General features: G+C 37.2%; 2 protein-coding genes across 2 annotated transcripts; one reads left to right on the top strand and one right to left on the bottom strand.

The window, feature by feature from the left end:
• Window positions 1-714: 714 nt before the first annotated feature.
• rwdd1 (RWD domain containing 1) lies at window positions 715-8,294 on the top strand. Its single transcript, XM_036556677.1, has 7 exons — window positions 715-898; window positions 1,301-1,366; window positions 2,270-2,400; window positions 3,759-3,902; window positions 4,561-4,690; window positions 7,078-7,140; window positions 7,991-8,294. The coding sequence occupies exons 1-7, from the start codon at window positions 826-828 to the stop codon at window positions 8,101-8,103; spliced, it is 720 nt and encodes a 239-aa protein (XP_036412570.1). The 5' UTR covers window positions 715-825; the 3' UTR covers window positions 8,104-8,294.
• A 1,410-nt stretch (window positions 8,295-9,704) lies between these two features.
• LOC118797499 (amine sulfotransferase-like) lies at window positions 9,705-27,318 on the bottom strand. The gene is made up of 7 exons (XM_036556872.1): window positions 27,312-27,318; window positions 15,302-15,463; window positions 14,275-14,483; window positions 12,579-12,705; window positions 11,955-12,049; window positions 9,990-10,170; window positions 9,705-9,835 (listed from the first exon to the last, which is right to left on the bottom strand). Exons 1-7 carry the CDS (start codon window positions 27,316-27,318, stop codon window positions 9,705-9,707), a joined length of 912 nt encoding a protein of 303 aa, XP_036412765.1.

The raw sequence follows: 27,318 nt of genomic DNA, 5'->3' as shown, positions 1-27,318 counted from the left end.
AACAAAAATAAATAAATAAATAAATAAACCACAAATACACTGAATTTTAACTGATTTTTGTATTTAAGGAGTGCTGTTTCACAGACCAGCATGGAATTTAAGCTGGTTTATGCTGGTCTGGTGCTGGTTTAGCAGGTAATCCAGCATGGTCCAAAGCAGGAGCACACAATGATTTGCAAAAGTCCTGAAAAAAGTTAGTCTGGAGTCTTATATATGTCAAAACAGTATTTATCAGTATATTTGTTTAAAAGTTTGTATGTTAGCCTATTTGCTATGCCTGTTTGGACCTTCTATCAGGGGACCCCTCAAGACTTCTGCCACAATTCAAACCCTGTACTTGCTGTAGGTCAGGGGTGCACAGCTTCGGTCCTGAAGAGCCAGTTTGGTGACTCACACACATGATTACACTTATTTATCAATTGCCTAGTTTAGTAGGTGTGTTTGAGTAAGGAAACTATCAAGCTGTGCTGAGTTGTGCGCCCCTGCTGTAAGTAAAGAAAATGGTTAAGCTTTTTGTGGCAGTTTTCTCTGATGTTCAGTATTAAGTTTAACTGAATTAACCTGTAGAAACACGTAAATATTTTCATTTTAATTGTGGAGGTCGTCGCATAGTAGGTTAGTTTTTTTGCACTAGAAGTATGCTGTAGTGTACACTTAAAGTAAGTGCCTACTCTTACACGTTGGAACGCAGCCACCCGTTCGAGAATGCAAACCAGACATTACAAGACGATGCGGGATAACATCGATTCTAGCCACTCTTAGCACACACGCACGTTGTCGTCCGTGGTCAAATCTGAACTGGTGGATGGACGGCAGCGCAATAAAATGACCGACTACGGAGAGGAGCAGCGAAACGAGCTGGAGGCAATAGAGTCCATTTATCCAGACTCATTTACAGGTCAGATTTGACAGCTGTATGCTTATTGTTAGCTAAGTTAGCTCTGTTGTCTTTTCCACTTTTCCCCCAGCAGAGCGCCGGCTAAGCAGCCTGTGCTCTCTGGATTGTGCTTTTGCTACATAGGTTAAATAAGTTAGCAATGGTATAGTTAAATATAAACGGAATAGTTTATATTTATATTTATATTTTCTGTAAATCGCTTGGGTAATGTTAGCTTTGGCTAACGAAGTAACTTAGGAAGAGTGCTGAAGTCATTGTAAACGCTTAAGTGTTAGCATGGTAGCTAGTTAAGTAGCTAAAGGCGTTAGTTATGAATATGTAATGATATCTAGTGAGTGAGAATGAACTAGTTACACGTTTTGTTTTAAATCGTTGTTAATCTGATCGTTTTCATGCAAACAGTGCTTTCTGAGGATCCCACAAGCTTTACAATCACAGTCACTTCAGATGCAGGAGAAAACGACGAGAGTAAGTAACATTACTTGCCTGTGTTTTTTTGTTTTGTTTTGTTTTATTTTTTATTATTATTATTTTTTTTTTTACGTTTTCAAAATTATTAGTGACATTATTGGGATGTTTACAGGAATCAGCTGTCAGTTACCATAGGCCAAAACAAGTACAATTATAGCACAGAGAACTTACTTCTGTCAGTGTGAGCCACAACTTTACTACTAATGACTTTTTGCACACGCTACACATTTAATATTTATACACTGTGTGTCCAAAATATTCAGATGTCCGTTCTGAACACGAATGTTAAGTAGTGCACATACATGTATAATCTCCATAGAAAAGTAATAACTTACCAATTGAATGGTGCACTTTGGAGCAGCCACACGAGTGTCAGGTCACCCAGCTCAATGCCAAGTGTCAGGTCACCCAGCTCAATGCCAAGTGTCAGCTAGAGGGGCATAAAGCCCCCACCTTAATTGGACTGTGTAGCAGTGGAACTGTGTTCTCTGGAGTGATAGAGCTCCATCCAATACCCTTGGGAAGAGTTGGAGTGGAGTGTGATCCAGAACTTATCATCCAACGTCAGAAACTAATGCTATTGTGGCCGAATGCAATCAGATCCTCACAGCAATATTTCAACATCTAATTTAAAGCCTTCTCAAAAGAGTAGAGGCTGTTGCTGCAGCAAAGAAAGGAACACATTCCTTTTAATACCCTTGATTACAGAAGAAACATTGAATGAGCAAGTGTCTACAAATGTTTGGACATGTATGTAGATAATGTTATTTTATTACAGACTGGTAGTACTGGCTGTCCAGTATTGCAGTGTGTGTAGTACTGTGTGCACTGGTACAATGACAATTAAATTGAATAAATTTGCTAGGAGTCCATAACCCAGCCTCCCAAACTCTCTTGCAGCGGTTCAAGTAACACTAAAGTTCACCTATGTGGAAAAGTACCCAGATGAGCCCCCACTGTGGGAGATACATTCCCAGGAAAATCTTGAGGATTCAGACACAGAAGACATTCTGACGCTGTTGAAGCAACAGGTAGCCTATACACGATCTTTCCTTCCCCTTTGTTAGTGTTTATACGTATGGATAAAGAAGTATGGATTAAGGTTACATGATCAGCCGATACACTGTGTTGCAATTTTATGATGCAAATAATGTGAGCTTGTAAGTGTGCTTGTGCTGTATTTGAAAGCTGCTGCTACACCTTTACCAAAATATCATAGCATAATTATGCATGACTCATTGTGTTAAATAGCCAGTCACCTCTTAACATCCTTTTAACATTTTGATTCATGTTATTTAAATAGGCAGCTGATTTTTCATTTATGAATTTAAAATGGCCTAGTAAAGAGCAAATAATGTTGGTTACATAGCAAATTGGTGTAATAGTGGTCTTGGTTATTTACATAGCAGCTTGGTTTAAACGTACTGGAAATGGGCTAGTGTGTTTCATGTGTTCATTTAGGCCTCGTTGTGAGCTCCAGGTTCAAAGAAAAGGCTCATACGAAATTGGCCATCGGCCAATATGGCTCTAAAGAAATAAGAATTATAATCGATCATAAACATTAAAGATACGCACTCTTAGTATGGGTGTATATCAATTATAGTTGAGTTGGCTCATGATTTACATATGTTTATGCCTACTATAAACATATGTAGGACACAAACTGAAAAACAAATGAATTTTATTCTTGGAATTCAATAAAGAATATATCTTCTTTAGTGACATCACTGTGGCTCGCTGTTTACTGTGCGATAATGTTGGGCTTGTATTTTTATAGTATGTCACACTGTTTGAGATGCTGCAGTTTAAATCTCAGCCGAAAGTGTATCAGACTGTGCAGACTGTACGCTACATGCATACGCTACCATGCATACGCTACCATGCATGAAAATGTCCACGTTCTGCTCAGGCCATCTATCACATTTTTGTGTTGGTGGTTGTGTTTTTTCTTTTCCAAAAACAAGCCCTCTGTATAATAATGGGAATAGTTGTTTCTGCTTCATTTGCAATTCACTATTGCTACTGCCGTGTTGTTTTAGCTTGCGCATGACTTATGCATCCCATACATATTCTATTGGTTGCTTCCTTTTTTTGTAGCAGTGGTCACATTTTGAGATTTATGTCCAAAATTTGCCAGAATTTGGACTACATCAGCTGCCTTTGCCACTATATCAATACTCACTGCCTTAGAATTCTTTCATGATTGAGACTTTTGTTGGCTACAGCATTATCCTGGCAAAAATCTTAGAGTGTAAATCTGTAATGTGACTAGTTTTTTGTCCCACTCAGTACATTTTATAAGGAATCAAGTGAAGATGAGCAAAGTCTTATTCCCTTTATTATGAGGGACTTGAATTACATTTCACTTCTCTTAATTCTGTGTTTGAAGGCAGAAGAAAACCTCGGCATGGTCATGATCTTCACGCTGGTGACAGCTGTGCAGGAGAAACTGAATGAAATAATCGACCAGATAAAGAGCAGAAGAGAGGAAGAAAAGCAAAGGAAAGAGCGAGAGGCAGAAGAGGCAGAGAAGGTAACGTTCTGACGGCTCTCTTAAACAGTGTTATGAATGAACATGTATGAAGATTATCTTCTGCTTTGTTTATAATAGTAGGGTTGTAACAATTCACATATGTTATAAGTCAGATTAGAGTTTAATCGAGCCTGAAATTTTGGTCCCAACATTAATGCAACCTTACAGCATAATAAAGTTTAAATTCTGCTTCAACGGGTTTATTCATCAAGCAATGCTTTCAAACAAAGTTTCAAATGTTTTTAGTTTGGATGAACTTTCCTTAATGCACTGTTTAATCTTAAAGCTCTGTTTCTTTACATAGAATGCATTACATATAATAAACTGAACATAGAAATAAAATTGGTCAGACAAATGAAATATAAAGGTAAATTTGGCTGCAAATTGTACTCTCCCGCATCTGTTTACTGTTGTATTTATATTGCCTAGCATTTTCTCAAGTGTATGCTATTTTTTCATGATTGGCTGACTCTAATGATTAAGATAAAAAATTTTTTAATTAATGAACGTAGATAGAAAGGATAAAGGAAGGAAGAAAATAAAGCATGCCCTGATTGTACAGAGCTCTTATACTACACAGATTTGTTTTTCCATTAAACTAAAAGCTGTAAAACAACTTTTGAGAGCAGAACTTTATTTCTGTTGTTTCCTCTTCCAGCGGGCTTTCCAGGGAACTGTGGTGACGATTGAGAATTTCCTGTCATGGAAGGCGCGTTTCGAACAGGAGATGGCAGAACTGAAGAGGAAAAAAATCAAGGAAGATGACTCTGGAAAGAGTAAACTCACAGGTAATAATTTCTGGAAGCTTACACTGCCGTTTAAAAGGTTTTTTTTTTATAAACAATATAAAATCTGGTTGCAGACGTATATATCAAATAGTTATGATGCTAGGCTAGTGCTTTACAACTACTTTCCCTTAAAATACACTGTATGTCCAGATGTATCCAGATGCCTCTCCTAATAAGTGAGTTAACCTACTTTAAGGTGCACCCACTGCTTACACTGTTGTTCAGTTGCCACTCGCAGCTTCTATAATCTCCATAGAAGAGCTCTGCCAATAGAATGGGATGCTCTGGAGCGGTCACACATGCGCCTGATCGTGCCCAATGCAAAGTGTCTGCTAGAGGAATATAACATTGCCAAAATTTGACTGTGGAACTGTAGAACTGCATTCTTTGGAGCACCTCCGATACCTTCGGGTTAAGTTGGAGTGGCATTTGTGATCCAGAACTAATTATCCAACATCAGTACCTGACCTCACAAATGCCTTTGTGGCTGAATGAAATCAAATCCAAACAGCAGTGTTCCAACATGTAGTGTAAAGCCTTCTCAGAAGAGAAGAGGCAGTGCAGCAAAGGAGAGAAGAAATGTTGGATGAGTACAGGGCTCCAAACTGCGACTAAAATTATTAATTTGCGATAATATTATTTTTTATGGGTAACTATTTATTACTATTGTTCTGTATTTGTAGCTTTTTATGTATTTTCTTTCATTATTTTTCATCTTAAACCATAACTGATATTCTTTAGCGTCACATGGACGCGTTAGTCTGTCAAAAAGTCACCTGCGTTCTTGCAGGATTTCAACCAGAGCGGCGAAATGGGACAAACAAAGCATATGAGCGAAGCTTTTTTGCCGTTAACGTCGGCGTGTAGAAAATAACAAAGCGAAAAAATATCTTGATTTTTCACACAATCTACGCCTGTGTCAGACCTTAAGAGGCCATCTGCTCAACGCTAGTTTGACTCAGGACCAGTGAAAGACCCACACGAAGATGTATCTGAACAACCGTCTACCTCAAGCACTTCATGCAGAAGTACAACCACGGAAAGATTTCAGAACTTCTTGGCTTCAGGAATTTGCATGACTCAGATATGATAACATAAAGCAGAATATACTGTGAATTCTGTTCGAAAGCAAGCCAAGATGTAGTTGGGAAAATGGATTTCTTAAAAGGAACGAATCATTTAAAAAAAAAGAGGCGGCGAAAAAACATGGCGAGAGTCGAACGCATGTGATTTAATCATTGCAAAGAGTGCTCCTAAACTCCCTCATGCAGTGTCTCGTGCAAGCAAAAAACAGCCGAGATAGAGTTCAAAGAGCTTAAAATTGAATTCAACACAACCTACATGATAGTACGTAAAGAACTAATCTTTACCAAATTCACCTACCAAATCTTGTTAATGAAAAATAGTGGACTGGATGTGTCGAGAATCAGGAATGGTGGAAAGCAGAGATACTTAAAGGGGAATTCTATCAAATATTTTATTTGAGATACAAACAGACATCCAGATTGTTTTAATGTTAAATGGTTCATTTGCAGAGAACTTACAGACAGAGTCTTTACAATGATGGTGACAGAATCCAGGACTCCTGATATCTACAGTGCAAATGTAGCCATTTTATTTACTATCCAAAACCACCAGTGAACCTACACTCCTCTGAGTTTGTATGTAACGGTGATGATGGTAAAATAGTGGTAAATCTGATAATTCTTTGTGGACTATTTTGCCTTCATGTATCCCTCCACCATGAATGGATTAAATTAAATTGATTAAAATACACTTAAATCAAAACCTTATCACAGATTTACTGTTAAACAATGTCTCCGACATCAGGGAGTGTATTCATAACCATTGCACGTAATACCTTTCTGGGAGGAAGCTTTTAGAGACATTTAACTCCTCAGATGTCTGATTACTATCATCATTGTGAACAATTCTGACTCTGTAAGTCTCTCTAGAACAAAGCGTTTCATACCAAACCACTCTACATGATTTTGTTGACATATAAACCATTTAATTATGCAGAAAATGTGAAAAATCGGTGGAGTTCCCCTTTAAATCACAGAGCTGACCTGAGGTGCATTGAAAAGCTTTATTTTCCTGCATATTATTATTTGACCCTTAAAACTATTGATGCCTGTTTTTTTTCTTTTAGGAGCCAGTGGCTCCTCAAGCTATTTTTTTTGTCTGAAGCCCTGTGAGTAGGTGTCTACAAACTGTCAGACATGTAGTATACCTTCTGATGTTTAGTTTATGATATTTAAACATCCACTGTATACATTATTATTGAATAAAATCACAACAGTGATCATTATGGCAAGTGATTATGCGAATCGTAGTCTTTAGTGTTTTACTCAGGAACCAAACAGTTTTTTTCCACTCTTTTACAGGAAAGCAGCTGTTTGAGAGAGATCATAACCTTGACACATCAGATATCCAGTTCCTGGAGGATGGTGAGTTGGTTTAGCATAAAGCTAACAAGGGTAACTGGGGTAAAAGAGCTGATGATCTGGGCCTGGCTGCAGAGTATCCCATGGATATTATGGGCACATGCAAAGAGGCCTAAGCCACTAGGGGGACCCCTGTGAGCAATTATGAGAAAATTTAAACAGCTGTTTTGACTCAGGATGGGAACTTTGCTAGCGGCATAGCGGAATTTGTCATTGTGTTATGGCCAATCATAACGTGATGCTACGTGTCTTTCCGGAACGTCTGCGTTCTTTTATTTTCCAGTTACTGAGTAGCAGTCATTCCACTCTCCACTATAACCTCAGTTAAGCTTTCAGTGTTTTTAGCATTGAGCTAATGTTAACCTTTGAATGTACTTCAAATTTGAAACTTCAGATATTCAAAAGATGTGTCTGGGAACCTTGTTAAAGTGAGACCTGATTTGCACTGGGTGTTGGGTTTGCGTTCACCTGTGCTCTCTTTTGGGGGGGGGGCAATTTATAGTGGTGACGTAGCCAGTACTGCAGTTCGTTTTCTACCACTGTAGTGCTGCCGTCATATAATCTGCTGGAATATTTTGAAAAAAAATTCCATGACCACCCAAGGAAGATAGGTAGGGGCCCACTAAACATTTGTGCCCAGGGGCCGGTAAACACAAAACAAAAAAACTTTCACATATATGTTTGTAGTCATGTCATGTTGTCATATAGTCAATCAGCCAAGATATGTTGAGTGTCTAAATTTTCCTCTTTTGTATTACACTGGAGCTTTGAGGCTAATGTAGCTAAAAAAAACAGGGAAATTGCTGCAGAATTTTTTATTTTTTTTTTTCCTGAATGTCTTCTCCTCTTGCAGGTGGGAACAGTGTTGAAGTGGATGAGTCACTCTTCCAGGATATGGATGATTTAGACTTGGATGAAGACGATCCTGATTATGACCCACTGGAGCTGGGCAGTGATGAGGACTAAAGTGGTCAAATGGTCAACCTGAGAGTGGACACAATGGCCATTCAGACAGCAGGCTAACCATGCTAAAAAAGAACTGTTTCCCCAGGCTGCAGGATTCTGCATATTTTATTGGAACTGTTAAATATGATAATTTCTACCGTTATGCCATTAAATCCCATCAGTCATGAGCTGCTGGTATTTCACATTGTTCATTTCTGTCTGTTCTCATATTCTTACAGAAATCAATAATATCAGTTGAAAATACTGTTAGGAGTTACATTTCTCTTTTCTGGAATCTGAGAAAAGGCAACTCTCTGCCTAAAAAATGTTTTGCAGTTGATTTTAAGTTTAATTAAAACAAATTGGATTATGTTGCCCACGACTTTCAAAATGCTAGAAAACTCAAAATGTGCTTTTTGTATTGTCCATTGCCAGCAGTACAGCTGCTTGTTTTCCCTTCTTTGTTCACTGAGCCCTTAAACCAGGGGTTCTAATCTTATCCACAAAGTGGCTGCAGGTTTTCATTCCAACAAAACAGGAGATGACCTGTTCAGCAGTTGAAGACTGAAACCAACTGATTAAACAAGGGGAATCAGGTGTGCTCCAGCTTGTTTTGAGGGAAAACCTGCAGCCACACTGGTCCTTTGTGGATAAGATTGGACACCCATGCCTTAAATGTACCTTTTTTCAGATTTACCATTATCACATTACATATAAAAACATTCCTTCACTCATCCTTTAAGGTAGTAAAAAGGTAAGTTTCTGTAGAATAAACTACTTCACATCAAAAACTCTGACTTTATTGCCGAGAATACACAGATGCATCCTATGCAGTGTCTGGAAGTTTTTTTGTTCCTCATGTCCCAAAGATGTGATGGTAAAAAAGCCAAGGATAGGAAAAGAGGACACACAGTTAAATATATAAGAATCACTCATATCAGCAGCATTAAAAAAAATAGTTTGGACAAAAATTCTAACTTTTTAGAATTCTAACTAAATTTTCCCTCGTAACTCCAAATGTAGTTCATCAGCTTCAACATTTCTTATTTGAGGTTTACTCAAAATGTGTGATGCAATACTAAAGAAGCAATCTAATATAAGCAAGGCTATGTTTATGGGAAACAATGCTCATGCTTATATTTATTAATGGAAAATTGTATAAACTACATTTTTAGCCACATATTCACATCGATGTTCAATTAGGCTTATCCATGCCGTTTGTTTTCCCAAAAGAGGGCAGTAGAGATTTAGTAGAAAATCATTTAATTTTGAAAAAGTCAGCACTTGTTTAAGGACAACCAAGATCCAGTGTAATAACAATAACAAGAGCTACTGAATTACAAATGCAGTTTATTTCAAGCACAAATGATTAATATATAAAACACCCTTTTTAATTAAGAAGATTTATGAAGCACTGTACTAGAAAATGAAGAAAAAAAAACAAAAAACAGTATCTTCAGCAAGGATCAACTCAAATGGTTTGTTTCCATTTTCAACTCATTCTGTTACTGCAGTGTCCCTAAATAATAGTGATGTTTAGTGTTAAGGTTTGAATGGCCTATAAGATGCTGTGAGATGAATAACAGTAGAAGGTACTTATTAACCGCAGTTTAAATAGAGTGTCATGGTTTGATGATGTCACTCATGTCCCATGCAAAGGAGAGCGGCACATCCTTCATCTTCTCCTGGAACACCCGGTCAAACTGCTCACTCTGAGCCACAGTGAAGTGATTCTTCCAGTCACCCACTGTACCTGTAGAACATAAATAATATATACACTGAGTTACCAGTTTATTAAGTACTCCTACCTTATAGCTACACTCTCTGGAATTAGAAGCATCCACCACCAACAGCCCATGAAGTGTATCCACGTATTTGACTGGCACTGAAGGTGGTTCATGCCATACCTTTCCTGAGGAAGCTACCGTTCTGGTGGTCCAGCAGTGAGTCAGGGATTTGTCTGTAGTTAGCCTGCTGGTTGTTGAGCATGTTTTTAAATGTACTGTGTTTCACCACATCCTCCAATTCATTTTCACTTAGGTCTTTCCCCAAAAACACACAGATTCTCTCCACCTCTGACCGCAGATCCTGAAAGAGACATTTTTTATTCATTTATTCATTCGTCAGGTCCGCGGTAGGAGAAGCTAAATGATGCAAACAAAAAAGTGGAACTTTATCCTTTCAAATAAGCAAACATTAAACACAAAATTAAATGTTATGTGCAGAAGACTGTTGTGCTCCTCCTTAAACTCCAAGTTTTTTATTCAGTTATTACACTTCGGGTATATTCTGCAATAACTACATACATTGGTTAGTAACTGCCATGAATTATTTAGTAACTACTATAAATTATTCAGCCCCCAGTATGAAGGTTTGGTATTTGCTGTGATTTTTTAATAACCACTATGAATTATTCAGTAATAGGAATCAGGCAGTAACCACAATGGATGTTCAGTATCCACAAACCCAATTCTTAAAAAGTTGGGACAGTACGTAAAATGGAAATAAAAACAGAAAGCAGCGATTTGTCCATGAAGTCCATTCTGACTTGTATTTAACAGAAGCAGTACAAGGACAAGATATTTAATGTTCTATCTTGACAATTTCATTTTTGGTAAATATACATGCATTCTGATGCCTGTAACACGTTCCAAGAAAGTTGGGACAAGAAAAAACAAAACAAAAAAAAACATCAGCAGATAGTCCAATTGTTTAAGAATGTTCCTCAAAAGTGTTTGCAAGGACTTTAGGTATTTCACCCTCTACCGTAAGATTCAAAGATTATGGAAAACGGCGTGTGTGTGAAAACCAAGCCCAAACACCACAACTGAATGCCCATGACCTTCGGCACTGCATCAAAAACAAACATACTTCTCTCATAGATATCACTGATTGGGCTCTGGAATGTTTTGACAAACCACTGTCAGTGCACACAGTTCATCGCTAAACTGTGATTATGCACAGTGGAACCGACATATCAACAATGTCCAGCAACTCTGCCATCTTCTCTGGGCTCCAGCTTAGCTGAAATGCACTGTTGTATGGTGGAAACATGTTGTCTGACAAGTAAACTTGTAACAAGTAAACAGATTTTTATTAGCGTGAACTTAGAGGCCAGGGTTTGTTGTGGTATGTGGGAGTACAAGTGCCTATGGCATGGGTAACTTGCAGATCTGTGAAGGTACTATTAATGCTGAGGGGTACATCTGCATTTTGAAGCAACATATGCTGCCACCTAGATAACACTTTTTCAGGGACATCCCAGCTTTTTTCAGCAAAAAAGCAATGCCAGGCCACATTCTGCAGGTGTTACAACAGCATGGCTTGGTAGTAAGAGTGTGCAAGTGCTTGACTGACCTGCCTACAGTCCAGACCTGTCTCCCATTGAAAACGTGTGTCGCATTATGAAATGCAATATACAACTATGGAGACCCCAGACTGTTGAGCAGCTGAAGTGTTATTTTATTTACTTTTTTCTAATGTTCCAATTTTTGGAATTGGATGTGCAAAAAAGTATCTCCTCTGAATCACTCAGTATCTACTATGAATTATTTTGCATCTACTATGCACAACTAAGATTTATTAAGTATCTATTATGAATCATTTATGTTAAGTGGTTTTGAAGAAAGATTAAAATGGGTAGGTTGAGATAGATACAAAATATCAAGGAAAAGCGCTGAAATAAAAAGTAAAATTCAGCAATATGTTATACCAAAAAATGGACAATAAAATTTGGCAAAGAAAATGCAAGTTAAAATTCAAATGCCCATAAAAATATCTATAACAACAAAAATATAATAATTGACAAAAATAAATCTGTCAGAAAAATTTAAAGTCAAATATAACTTTTGGAAGGGTAAGAAGCAACAAACCTTGATCATGTCTTCATAGGTGATATACAGGAAGTTCATTTCATCTCTGTGAGAGTACCAGGCTTTAATGTGCTCAAACCAGCAATTTCCGAAAACTGAAACAAGAAAAACCTTATTTTAGTCTTAGCTCAGCACATACACACAGCATTCATGTTAGTTAAAGGGCCCATATCATACATTTTTCTCACTTATTTAAATTTTATGTAATATGTTAACATGTCAATGTTTCAAAACATTCATTTACTCCCCAGCACAAACAGTTGATATGAAAACTAAGCTGCAAAATATGTCGTTTTAAAATAACTGCTTTTGTGATTAATTAACCTTGAAGTTAGTGTTTTAGCCCAGATGTTTTTTTTAGTGAGGTACAATCCAGGGCAGCCAATTGCAACTGAGATCAATTTGTATTTATCAGTCTTGAAGGCACAAAACAGCCTAATTAGTTATGAGGGATAAAGCAAGTTTGAAAAATTATCATATCTGTTTTTGGTCCATAAACTCACCCACATAAACCCACAAACATCGTAAGTCTTCAGGGAAAAAATAAAATACAAGAAATATATAATATTGTATAAAATGTAGAATGTAAAAAGTGCTTAAAGTGATGCTGAAAGGGCATTTCACCTCGTCCCTCCATGAACTTCTCATAAAACTCATTAAAGTCTTTCGGAGTCTCCAGCACATGGGTGTATTTGTGGAAGTGGTAGTATGACACCAAAACGTCTTTTGGATTTCTTGCCACGTAGATGACCTTTCAGTGATTGGGTCAAAAAAAGTGGAAAAAGACTTTCTCAGTGCTTAGACCATGTTAGACACCATACACTAGTTTGTAAGCATTTTCTTTGAATACAAACATAAGCATATTTTTTTTTCCTCCCAGAAGAGAGATAATAGACAGTAATATGCAAAAGCGCTTGACTAAATGTCTACAGCAGCAACTAACTAATAGATAATGAGTTTAGCTCCAGCCAACTGTAAAGTACAAACCTCAGTTCTGGTAATATAACAACAAGCAGTGATTAGTAAACCTGTATTAACCTGTATTACAAAGAGAACCGTACAAAAACATACTTGATGATTTATATAAAAATAATAATGGTTTTGTAAATATGTGCTTCTTCTAAATTTGATATCTGATTACACAGCCATGCTATTGTAATGTGTAGAATGTGGCTTGGTGTTTTCATGTTGACATAAGCATTCCTCTACACCATGACACCGTGGCCTGGCATTGGAACTTGACACTAGTAACAATGTGGTTGGTACTTTTCCTCTGTTATTTTCATAAACAATCTGAAAGTTTGACTTGTCAGACCACAATACATGTTCCCACTGTGTATCAGTTACATTATAGATGAGCTTGAGCTCAGAGAAGTAGGCAGCGTTTCTGGACGGTGTCGAAAAATGGCTTCCACTGTGCATAATACAGTCTTAACTAGTGTTGGATGCAGCGACAAAGCCTATTTGTCAAAGTATTCCAGAGCCCATGTAGTGATATCCACCAGAAAATCATACCAGCTTTAATGCAGTGCCATCTGAGGGATCAAATATCATGGGCATTCAGTTGTAGTTTTATGGCCTTACCCTTTACACACAAGAGAATTCTCCAGATTTCCTAAAGTTTTCCCGATATTATCCTAAAATCCTTGTAATTACTCTCTGAAGATCAGCCCATCCTTACTCTGAAAAGATGACCTTTCTAGGAATGCTTCCTTTACACCCAAGCATGATTGCTTTGCCTGTTTAAGTTTTGCCTGTTTTCACTTAAACACATCAAAGTAGATTTACAAAATCACTGCTTTCTTTATTTTTAATTTGTATTTCACATACTGTTACACCTTTTTTGGAACTGAGGCTTGTATTTTTGAAACTTTAAAAATCGTTGCTTTCTTTTAAAACTGTTGCCACTTGCATTAAACATCGTAAGTATTTATCTTAAGTTGCATTAAGGGATACATTTACTGCTGCAAAGTGATTAAAAGTAAATCTTAATATGCCTTAAGGATTTTTTCACACTTTCCATTTAAGGATAAGAGTTTTATGCAGCTCTTTTAAGGTATGTGTAATTGAAGACTTAAAAATAGTTGCCAGTTGTGCAAGAAAAATATATGTACAAGTATAAATGTAAAAACAATCTCAAAGGAATCTACACCTTGCAATTTCAACAGCTGCATATAACAGTCCATAAGTAAAAGAATGATGTACTTATTTTCACAACATCACCAAACCTCATAAGTCATAAATAGAGTAAGCTGCTGAAGCAGTGTTGAGTTGTTCAGCAGTATTATGGCCTGAAGAAGGTGAGCAGAGTCTTCCTCACCTTACCCCTCCCCTGTCTGAGGCTGATGGGGACGAATCTGTGCTGCAGGTGTGTGACACGGATTCTGGGTGGAGTGCCTGAAATAAACTTCTCCTCATTCCCAATTTGCTCGATCCATGGTATTCGCTCAGAGGTTAGCTGATCTTTAGTGGCCTCAACGTCCCCCCTGGCCTCAATCAGACTGAGGATTTGCTGGAGCCAGATGGTTCCTGCAGGTCAGAGGTAAGGGGTCAGCGGGTGTTTTAACAGACAACCCAGAGCACTTTACAATTGTAGGTGAATGTTATGCTAGGCCAAAGGACTTTTACTCCTAGCTGGGAAAAAAGCAGTGCAGACAAGCATGAGCATATGCTGGTTTGGTGCTGGTTTAGTGCTGGTTTAGCTGGTCACCCAACATAGTCATGCTGGTCGACCAGCATACCAGCATCCAAAACAACATATGCTGGTTTTGCAGGTGACCAGCATGGCTTTACTGTTTTCTTTTGTAGCAGGGCCTGTATAACAGTGTTCTTGACTAGTCAAAAATCTTTTAATATTTTTGGATTCCCTGTGCGTCTACTTTGCTATCCAACAGAGTTAGCTTTAGCCTCTTTGTAGGTATGCTCCACAAGTACTCTTTAACTGTCTTGTTCCAAGACTGACAGGTTGCTGCAAGGATGCTGTAATGAACATAAATCAGCCTATAGATCGGTGGCTAGCAGTCAGGACATATAGAGTGAAGTAAGGAGTTCCACTTGGGAATTCTCAAGCTGAATAAGCTGGTTCAGTTGGTAGACCAACATAGGGTATGTTTTTGTTTGAGTTTGATGGTTTAGCTGGCCACCCAGTATGAAGAACTTGACCAAGCTGGTCAACTAGCTAAACCACCAAACAAAAACATACACTATGTTGGCCAAGCTGGTCTACTAGCTTGACCACCTGTTTCACATGAACAAGGAATGTCCTCAGCTTATTAACCACATTGACCTTTAAAGACCAGCTACCTGCTGTATTGTAATGATAGAATATTGATTTTTTTTCCTGATACCTGATTTGGGGTAAGTGACAACAAAAACATCAGAATCCTGAACCTCCCAGTTTTGGATGCGGTCAACCTCTTCTGGAGAATGGATGCCAGTAATGAGGTTAAAGCCACGGTGGGATATCAGCTTATACTTAAAGTCTTCAACACTGTCATTTCCTGGGCAATCTGTTAAAAAATATATACATGTATTTTTAAGCAATAGAACACTTGATATGGTGTATTATGGTGAATAGCATTACTGCTGTTGGGTCAGCATATATCACAGCTGTGATTTTATTCAATATAGCATGCCTTGAGTGCTCTATGGCTTTTATGCAACCATTTATCAAAGTAAAGAAAGAAGAGAAAACTTAAACATTGTTTCAAATGTATGTTTTTAATGTTTGAAAACATTGGAAAGTTGTAAAGTTTTAAAGCGACTATTGTTGTTTACTTAACAGTAGAACTACTGTACTGAATGCACTGTCCTAAATCTATTTAATAACATATTCCATTACAATACATTAAAAGTAACATATTACTGTCAAAAAAAACCCAAAAAAAACCAAAAAAAAACAAAAACAAAACGCACAAGCAAAAAAAAAAACTCCAAATAATAACTTAGGCCAAAAGTGATTTTAAAGCATTTTTATTGCTCCATTCTTCATAAAGTTTTTGCAGAATGTAAAGGACAGCTGCCATGTTTAAGTGTTGTAGAAAAAAATGACAAAAATAGATATGTTTTTTTTGGACAGCAACAATATTTATATTAAGATATATATTTAGAATATATTTAGAAGACATAGTGATAAGGCACAAGTAGAAAACTTTGCTGTTGTAAATTTCAGTTACTTTAAATTTTTTTCTTACTGTTACTGGATGTTTTCTTAATGTTATTCTGTTTCATGAAAAATTCACAATTTAAATTATAAAATTTAATATAAAACATTATTTCGGCTCTCATCGCCTGCTTTAGTCCACTGCTGCTCCCATAATCCAATGCTGTCTCATGAACTAAGCAAACAATTCACCAACTAACAATACAACTCTTGCAAGCTTGACTATGAAGTGGGCAGCTATGTGATTTTCAGTCGCTGGTATGTATACTCTTCTCCAAACAGCAGTGTGAGTGCAGGACAACACCACTGCTAAGCTTATAACTCGTGAACATGTCCACTTCTGAGGAGACTGTTCAGTTCCATCATCCATCAAAAGACTTAAGTAATGCTGAGATTAATAACTGGATCATCACATTGATTTATTAGTCTACTCAGACTTGACCAAAAATGGCATTAATGCATCACTATTTAAAACTTGATTAAATTTGATGATAATTTGTTGTTGGCTCTCCCCTGCACTGGTCAACCAACTCTAATGAGGTACAAAATACAGTCCAATTACACAGAATTTAGAATACAGACCATTTAAAAGAGCCTATTAATCGTAACACTGTAAAGTACTGTCAGTTTCTTCAGCTGGTTGCATTTTATAAGCATGGTTTTCAAAGGAACTCCATATATATATATATAATATATATATATATATATATATATATATATATATATATATATATATATATATATAAAGGCTGTTATCATGCAAAACTAGATTTTCTCACCTTTTGGGAACGAAGACTTGAAGCTGGGACAGTGTGTGAAATTGCAGTGAAAACAGAGCAGTGATTAGTAAATTCTGTTTTACCTGTATTCAATTTAAGAATAATACAATTTGATATTTTACCTTATTAACTTCATTGTTTTTTTTGTACACATGTGCTCATTTTAAATATAATGCCAGCAACATGTTCCAAAATAGTTGGTTACCACTGTGATACATCACCTCTCCTTTCAGCAACTCAAAGGTTGTTTGAGAAAAGACAAAAAAAAGATCAAAATTAACGTTGGTGGGCAACTGCTAAAGCAGAAGCCAGAATTTTGTCTAAAAGCTCACTAAAGCATTAGACTTTATTAAAAATCTATAATATACAGAGTGAAACAGTAAGAGGACATCCAACTACAATATGGAGTTGACACATAATGCTCACTATAGCTGGCTATCAGGTTTTACTTAATTGCCTCTTAGCTAACTAACATTTGGTTGACATGGTGCAAAGAAATGGGGTTAGGCTAACATTAGCTAGCTGACAAGCCAACTAGTTCAAGAATTTGAAGAAACTTCACTTTATAGTGAGAGAGGTAGAAATAACATCATTTACATCTCTTTATATTCTTTAATTTTATATTTCTCTTCAGTATTTGGAAAAAGTGACACCAATATTTAGCATATATTGTTGTTTACAGTAAATTAATATCAATAAAGAGATCATATAGTGTTAATCTTAAGTTTTATATCTCTCAATTCCTCAACCTGTAGACAGAAAGTAAAACATGACAGCTCCGTCAAAGGCCAGTTAGATGAGAGTATTTTCACCAGTTAAAACCAAAAAAATTTTGATTGATTGAGCTCTCATTACTTCCTTTAGCTCTTATAAATCTGAGTTTGATAAAATATCCCATTACTAAATAAATTACTAAAGAAAGGGAGAGAAAAATGCTTGAAAGAGACTGACCGGGCTGAAGGAGCAGATCTGATTGAGGTTAGTGATTCAGAAGAAAGCAAGGAAAAGTTAAGCTTTCAATTAAAATTAATATTGAATTTAGTTGAACTTGAGAAAATGTAATAATTGTCACCATGACCATAACATTGTCACTTAGCTTATTAAACATGCCTACAGAGCAAAATCATACTCTGATTGCACCAACTGAGACTGAACTGATCTGTAATGTGTGTGTTTGCATATGTTTAGGACCATGTAGCTTATCTAAGAAAGGAGATGGCATTGATGGACTTTAGCACCTTTGCATACCTGTAGTAAGTGGATGCATATGGTGTTTACGTCATACCAGCTTTGTGCTTAATACAAACTACAAAGAGGGTGATATACTGTGTGCCTGTTTGACCAAATAGTCATTTTTATCAGTTTTCTGGTTGTTGGGGCCTTTAATAAAAGTTCTCCTGGGGATCATGCCTCGAGACCCCTCTAGTACAGGCTTAGCCGTCCTATGCATAAACCTTTTGTGAAATCTCTGATTATCTTGACAAAGATTTTGAATAAATATTCCCTTAATCAGTAATCAAATAGATTAGATATTGTAATCAATAACCAAATAGGAAGTATTGCCTAACAGAGAATATGAATTCTCTCACAAAGAGTAGGCCTTAGACTGTCTGCACAGAAGATTCTAGACACTGGAAAGCCACTGGGTTCACAGAGAGGCCTGTGTGTACCTATGACCCAGTGATAAGAGGGGCAAGCTGACCTTGATAGGTAGAGCAGTTTGCTAAAAACCTGTTGAAACCAGTTTTTAGGAGTGCGCTCATCATGCGATGGCCTAATTGATGGACGAAGAGATGCACCTATTAGAGAATGAGCTAATATTAAAATTTGAGAAGTAAGGCGGGGGGATATCACATTACCCCAGATAAATGGTATATAAACTGTTGTTTGGAACAATGTATTTGCACAGTTGGGTCTCTCGAGACCCTGTGCCACCTGATGCTGAAATAAAGAAGCCTTTTTCTCCCTTCCACAAGAACTCAGCCTCTGAAGTCTTTTATTCTACTTTCTTTTATTTTTGGTTGAATATCCTTTTTATTTTTTGTAAGTGATTAAGACAATAATTAGAACAAAACCTCAGCACAGAATAGTTTAGATTTTAAAAACCATCATATGTCGGGGTTTTGGGCAAGGAAGCAAATAGCTCTTGGTCCCGACATAGTTGGTGACCCTGTAACAGGGACAGGTAACAACCCTGAAAGACTCTGTGAAAAAGTGCCCACAAGCATGCGCTAAGAGTAAAAGGTAAGCAGACACCTGTTTTAAAAGCTCTGCTTTATATGTGAGAACTGGCTTTGTTCACTGGGTTATATGGTCGCTGATGCTTAATGATGAAATAGCTCTAAGAGTGATTTATGACTGAGGTGCAGTGAGAAAGGTAGTGAGCCACATGAGAAGGGAGGAAAATGAAGAAAGAAAAAAATTATAAAAAGGAGTAATAGTTAGAAAAAATCAGGTGGACAAATTAAGTAGTTTTATGCTGTGAAGATGATATAGTGATTGGAGTGAGCCACCGGTTGACAAAAAACAGTGTATGAAGAAAAAGCGCGCCAGAGAAATAAAGAGATTGAGAAAAAGGAATGAAGAGATAAACAGAGAGAAAAAAGCATGCTATAGAGAGAAAAAGCGCTAAGAGATAAATTTTAAATGTTTGTGTGCTTTGTCTGAAAGTGTGGCCATACAAAAAGTTGTAAAAAGAAAAAAATAGAAAAACCTCTGAAGATATGACTGCAGTGGTATGTGAAAACTAGGAGACAGGCTCCTTCTCTACTTAAGTGTAGATGTGTGTATTACAACATTGAGAAGATCTGTTAGAGAGGACCAGATAAGTTTAATACCAGCTGCACTTGTGCGTGAGTATGTGCCAGTGCTGTCATTCAAAGCTATAAAAAAATTGCTGTTGGGAAAGAAAAGGAAACTAAACTACTAAATGATTGAAATACAGAACTTAAAAAAATACAGATGAAACTTAAAAGTAAGGTCAAATATAAGCAACTGACAGTAACAGCTATATCAGTGATGAGTGTAAATGTAAATGGTGATAGAGAATTTAATAAACGAAAACAGAAGTTAATTGAGATATGGATAGGACCTGATTTAATTTACATAAATAAAGCGTGGCTGACGAAGTATATAAAAAAAAAATGCTCATGGTTCATCAATAGAGAGTCGAGTGATTGTATTAAAATACTGTCCACAGTGATATTATGGATAATCAACTTGTAATGGAGATACAAGGTGTTCGAACTTAATTTTGGCTTGAAAAAACTTACAAAGATGCAGAAGGCAGAGAGAGTTGGCAATCATCAGTGTTGATTAGTGAAAAATTATGGCAGCTGACCCAAGTGGCTTAATCGGGATGAAGTGCAAACTGTGTTCCTCGCCATAGGTTGAAAGGGAGAATTAAACTGATTTGGAACAAAAAACATCTAGCTCCATTGTTAAATACAATATTAAATAGTCAAACCCCTTTAGTGGCTGAAATTAAATTTGAATGGTGCAGAGAGCTTGAGATATACCTTACCGTTGAAAAAAAAAGAGAGGTCCAAAGGAAGAAAAAGTATGGGAGAAAGAAAAGGCAGCTTCTTTAGGATGGTACGCTCCTTGGCACTAGATTAAATTATGAGAAATTGACCCCTTTTAAGAGTTTATGGCCTAACTCAACGCTAGTGCAACATGTACTTAGAAGTTCAAGAGATGAGCTGTTTGAAGGAGATTACTTTAAAGATTTCCCTTTGGAAAAAAAAAGATTGATGTGTGTGAAGGATGGTTGATGAAGAATTCGACTCTAAAATAGTGATTGACAAAAAGTAAAAGAAAAAAATGAAAAAGGAGGGTTTTTGGAAAATAAGGGAAATTATTAATGTATGAGTATTAACCTGTCATCTTGGCAGGTAAAAAGCTGCAGCGGAGAGAGAGAAGCAAGAATGGGGGGGGGCTCTTAGCAGCAGACCATGAGATTACACACACACACACACAAGCACACACACACACAGACAGACCGCTCCCAGTCTGCACAGAGAGGCTACAATGCAGATTATTTTACTAATTAAAAGGAAAGTAGATATATTATGGGAAACACACTAGCCAAGTTATAACAATCGAAAGTAGTAACACCTTTCAGTTTGTTAGCTAAAGGTATTGTATCAAGGTTTAGCAGCGGCATCATTCACACATGAGAAAGCAACATCCATAACAATGTGATACACATGTTAACATTTTACTCTTTTGCGTTGACTAATGTTAGACAAACAGGATATGACGTCATTCTTTCAGCCTTAAATTGACAATACAGAGATGCTCCAGAGTGAATCCAGCAGAGAGGTTAGCTACGCCTGAAGAAGGTATACCACGTCATTGTGAATAGTTAACCACAACCTTCTTAAAACCTAGAGAAGATTAATATAGTGAATCACAATGTCATGTTATTGACATAATCACACAGACATTAATTATTAATTAATGATTAAATGTAGATCCATAATCGCAGGGCCTAGTTAAAGGTCAAAATGGAATTCTTAAAGCTAAAATTGCTAAGATATGTGCAGCGGCCAGAAAATTGCCTTAACGCTCTACCTTTAGCTTTACTGAGTATGAGAGTGACCACCAATCGCATCACTCATTTGACCTCTTATGAAATGCTCACAGGGTGCCCCATGCCTACTAAAGGCCCTCAGCTCAAGTAATTACAGGCTGAGTTACATGAATATGTAAAATGTTTGACTAAAATCCACAGAGAAATATTCAATGATGTGAAAGGTGCCAGTGAGGGAAGAAAGTCAGATATTAGAGATTAGCTCAAACAAGTGCTGCCCAGAGACATAAGGGTCTTCAAAAGAGGCCGGACTGAACCAAGACGTGAGGGTCCTTCCAAGGTAGTCCTAGCAACTCCAACTGCAATTAAAGTGGAAGGACGAAAGGTGTGGGTCCATCTAAACCATTGTTCCAGAGCAACGCCTGCGCTGAGATCAGTGACTGATCAACCACCAGCACAACAAGAACACATCCACAAGGATGATGACTCTCAAGAGCCTGGACCAAGTGGAACTTCCAGACCAAGAACAAGAGCCCAAGCCCACTGAGAGACACCACCAGCACCATCGGACGGCGATGACTGAAGTGAGGAAACATGAAAACACAATCGTCAACCTCTTGCTGTGTCATTTGCTTTTTTCATCACTTGTGTTCTGCTGGGACTGACAGTGTGCGTGTTCTACATGATATACAACCCTCCACACTGTCTGAAAAAATGACTCATGTGCACACAATCAGATCCAGAACTCTCATAAGCAGATGAAAACAGCAGAACCAGAACATTCTCTTGCATGCCAAACTTGAAACTTGATTAATGGCATGCACTGTAAACAGTACTGTCCAATTACTAGCCAAAAAGTTTGCCAAGGATTGCGTGGGACACCGAATGAGTTCAAGGTGTTGCATGAATGGACAGAGTCAAAAGGGACATGCAAATGCAAATCAATCTTGCTGTTGTCAATGGTTTCCAGGTATTTCCAATTGTACAAAAGAGCCTACTTGTGTTGGACCAAGTGTTACACCTAGCAGGAAAAACAATGGGCTATAATGTGTGTTCTCTTTTGCTACTCCTTAGAACTAATCACTCATTGCCAGCAGGTGATTCCTATGTAACATATAGGAGCATAGGTACCAAAGCATATTTAAAAGACATTAAAGGGAAAATAAAAAAAATAGGGATTTTAAAAGGTGATTGATGTAAAGTTTCAATAAGAATGACAGTAGGAGCAAGGTGTGAGTTAGTCCTCTGGCAAGGATATAAGTGTGAACCAATCATCTGTTATAAGACTATTAATAGAAATAATTCCAAAGGAGTTGTTCAAAAATGGAAGGCACGTGAGATGATGAAAATAGGACAAAAAGTTATAGAAGACCCATTAGAGAAGACTAATCTGAAGAAAAAGGGATGGTTGTCACAGAATATGCTTCCCAAAATATACTGTATCATTACTTACGCTATACTGCTGAAATCAACATGAAGATTGTATAACATGCCATTCCAAACATGTACCAAGTATAGTGGCTATAGGAGGATCAGAAGAGTGTCGGGAAAGCGTTACAATCTGCCTTTACTCTGTTTACTGGATAGTTTAAGCCCAAAGGTTTTTAGAAACAAGGGTTTCGACAATTGTACAGCTATGAGCAAACCTTTTACAGCTCCACCTCTGGTAATTAAGGATGGTAGATTAAATTATCCATTTTGTTTTTGTCTAGAAGAAGGTAATGAGATGAATAGCTTTGCTACTAGATATGATAGAAAGTTAAATGCCACTATTCAAATAAACAATAAAGGGAATGTTACCTTTGACATAGACTTTACTGTAGGATCTAACCCTGTAGCAGACATATTTAGGATTTATAAAGAAGGAAAAGATCTACTACGATGCTTATCAGATAATTGTGCTCCATTTACTCTTAGTGGGATTGGTCTTATATTTGCATGGGGAGAAATAACAACTGGACATAAGAAGGACATTACTTGGCAAGAAAACAAACCAACACTAAATTGGGCAGGTGTTCCTGTTAATGTACCACCAGAGTTTAAAGCCATGTCAGATGAGAGCAAAGGAGATTTATCTGTGTTTTTACCAAGTATTCAAGCATCACAAAATGCCAAGTGGATAACTTATATTTGGTATAATCAACAAATAAATTACACTATCAAAGCTTTCGAATTGCTGGGTCAGCAACTAGATGCTACTCTTCGTATGGCACTACAAAATCAGTTTGCAATTGACATTACGAGAGTTCCTGATTAGGGCATATATGTTCCTTTTGGGAATGAATGCTGTGGTTACATTCCAATAGATACAGCAGTAAAAGGTAGTTTCATGAAAGTAATGGATCAGTTAAGGGCACTTAGGAACGAACATGTGGAAAATACTAAAGGTCCTTCTCTATTTGCTGGGGGGGGGTAGTTTAAAAGGTTATTCTCTAGTCAGTGGACAGCTATCTTATTAAGAATGGGTATGATTCTATTGGTTATTCCTGTGGTTTTATTATTTTTGGAGTGTTGTGTTACACCTTTGGTACGTAGATGATTATCAAAATTGTGGGGAATATTATGGGATAATTTCCTTTCAAGTTGAAACTCCTACAACCAGTAACAACTTTCATGTGACTTACCGTGTTGCACCAGCTCAAGGAATTAATTAGGACTGAGTGATGGCCTATTAATCCATGTATTCTTTTATCTAAGTTTTCTTTTATTTTGTTCACTGTTATGACCCTATGGGTCATAGTTTTTCTTTTGTAGTGTGTCTTCTGTATTTATTGCAGAGCTGAGGGAAGATACACTGAGCCACCACCAGGGGGAGCCGCCAATAAAAGGGAGACGCCCAGGAAGAAGTGCGGTGCTTTTGCTTCTGGCGTGGCTTTCATTGTGTTCCCGGTTCCCTGCAGTCACTTGAGCGACACTACTGCTGTAGAGCAGTGTTGGTGTGAGAGCTTGGCTACTGGTGTATGGTTTATTGGTGCTTTGCTGTTTGTCGTTGAGATTTTTGTAAAAGCTAGCTCATGCCATTACACTTTCATTGAAGTATACTGTAAACACTCAGCTACCGTGGCTGCCCAGACAATAGCTCTTGTACATAAACTCTCATTGGGGAAAAGGGGGTTATTTTTGTTGTCTTTTTCTCCTGGGTTGCTTTAGTTAGGAAGTTAGGTTAGAAATTGTGTTTGATTTTCTTTTTGTTTGTTAGGGAAGTTATATTTTTCTAAACTTAAGTTAGATGTGTCTTTGTTATTTTCCCCTTCCCTCCCCTAACGTTTCATAAATGTCTAAAGCCTTGAACTCTTGAAAATAAAGCCAAATTGTTATTGTCGCAAAAATTGGTTGTCTGTGTGACTTGGGGAACCGGGAGGACATGGAGGTCTCTTTATTTTTATGTTGCGGCCCGACCTAGACCGGGTCGTAACATTACTCATTCTATCCTTAAGTGACATTAGTTTGTGTTTTGGGAAATGTTATAATACATTGGCAAGTAAATATGTTTGTTAACTATTTCAAGGGTCTGGTTTGCTTTCAGGCTGATGCTGGCTACTGACATCCAAGAAGTTGGGTTCAAGACACCAGTTGCCTCTTTGGGGTTGAGAGCTGGGACTGGAATGGTCCAATTGTTGCTCTTTCTTTCTTGGGACACCTGCTATGTGGGACGTAAAGAGCCTGTATAGTAGCTCTGAGAAGCTTTATAACCAGGAAGACCCAGATTTGCCGTGCCTTATGCAGCTATACTCACCCCCTATGCAAAAAGTTCACCAGACTGATAATTGGGCTAATAAATTTATAGTGAGTTTAGCAGTATAATTTACACTGCCTGACAGGTTCCAATACACAAACAATGATCATTTAAGGAGGGAAATGACTATTTGGGTTTTTATTTTATTTTTACTTTGAGTTTTCTTTTACTTTGAATTTTTCTTTTTTATTTTTCTTCACTTATTTTGATATTATTTTACTTGTTCAACATTTATAATATGTAATTCAGCATTACTCACTGTTTGGTATGTTAAACATGTTAATCAAGTATAAGGTTCACGGTAAACCGTGAAAAGGGGGAAAATGACTGAGATTTTGAATAAATATTCCCTTAATAAGTAATCAAATAGATTAGATGTTGTAATCAATAACCAAATAGGAAGTATTGCCTAACAGAGAATATGAATTCTCTCACAAAGGGTAGGCCTTAGACTGTCTGCACAGGAGATTCTAGACACTGGAAAGCCACTGGGTTCACAGAGAAGCCTGTGTGTACCTATGACCCAGTGAAGGTCAAGCTGACCTTGAAAGGTAGAGCAGATTGGTAAAAACCTGTTGAAACAAGTTTTTAGGAGTGAGCTCATCATGCGATGGCCAAATTGATGGATGAAGAGTTACACTTATTAGAGAATGAGCTAATATTAAAAATTGAGAAGTAAGGCGGGGGGATATCACATTACCCCAGATAAATGGTATATAGACTGTCGTTTGGAACACTGTAATTGCACAGTTGGGTCTCACGAGACCCTGTGCCACCTGATGCTGAAATAAAGAGGCCTTTTTCTCCTTTCCACAAGAACTCAGCCTCTGAAGTCTTTTATTCTACTTTCTTTCATTTTTGGTTGAATATCCTTTTTATTTTTGTTTATCTTATTTTTGTTTATTTTTTGTAAGTGATTCCAAAGGTTCCTTGAGCGTTTGTGGATATATATATAGAGCAATTTTCTTTGCTAAAGAACCCTTGAAGAAGCATCTTTTTTAATAGTGTATAAACTCACCACATATAGGCACAAGAGTGATCAGACAAAAATTACAGTATGGGCATAAAGGGGTTAAGCTAGACAGTAGGTTATTTCAATTTACTAAAATATCCAAAATATTACAGACAAGCAATACACTGTATTGTAAATTTTAGATTTCCAGCTACTGTAATGCTGAGATTTTGTTTATATTTGAAGTGCAAGTCTGATGTGCCATGTAATGCCAATAATATTGGTAATGTCACTTCAGTAGACTACAGTGGAAAGAGCCTGCAGGAGAATGGATAAATCAACTAACGGCAACCAGTTCTTTTTGGAGACGTAATCTACTGGTATGAGACAGAGGAAGTGGAACCATTTACTTTTACTGATAAACAGTCATATGCAAAAGTGAACACCTCCAATCAAACATTGTTTTGCAATTTTCTAAGTGAAAATAAGTTAACACACATATATAGGGAACACACATACACTGGGCCAGTCATGGGCTGGAGGTTAGGGAACCAGCCTTATGACCGGAAGGTTGTCGGTTTGAGCCCCTGAGCTGACAGAACATGACTGAAGTGCTCTTGAGCAAGGCACCTAATGCCCTACTGCACTGTGGATAGGGCTGTCCCTGCTCTGGGCAAGTGTACTCACTGGCCTCTAGTGGGTGTGTGTATGCGGTGTTTCACTGCATGGATGGGTCAGAATGCAGAGGTGAAATTTCCCTGTTATGGAACAATTAAGGGTCATTTAACTTAAATATGGCAGATTTCTGCAAACTTTAGTGCACAAATTGCACACATTTTCTGAGTTTAATATATTAAAAAAAAATGAAATGTACCAGAACTTTTGCACAGGCCACATTGTATGTTTCATTTTCAACCAATATGTTGAATGCAGCAAATAAACGGTAACAGAAACTGTGCATTAAAACATTCGATCTCTGTAGAGGATGTATAAACTTATTTTCACTTAGAAAATCAACAAGACATGTCAGTGATGAAAACTGGAACCTGTGATCACCTCATGTTCAGGTTAATTATAATATGTTAATTCTATAAATCCATTCTGATGAAGCTCTAATCTACTCATATAGCTATAACAAAATGCACTGCTTTTAAAATGGAAAAACTCTGTTTAAAATGTTTCAGTTGCTCTTACCTGCCAT

The sequence above is a fragment of the Colossoma macropomum genome, unplaced genomic scaffold (genome assembly GCF_904425465.1).
Source record: "Colossoma macropomum unplaced genomic scaffold, Colossoma_macropomum, whole genome shotgun sequence".
NCBI classification, from domain to species: Eukaryota; Metazoa; Chordata; class Actinopteri; order Characiformes; family Serrasalmidae; genus Colossoma; species Colossoma macropomum.
The sequence above is the reverse complement of the archived record's forward strand: the minus strand, read 5'-3'. Positions and strand labels throughout refer to the sequence as shown.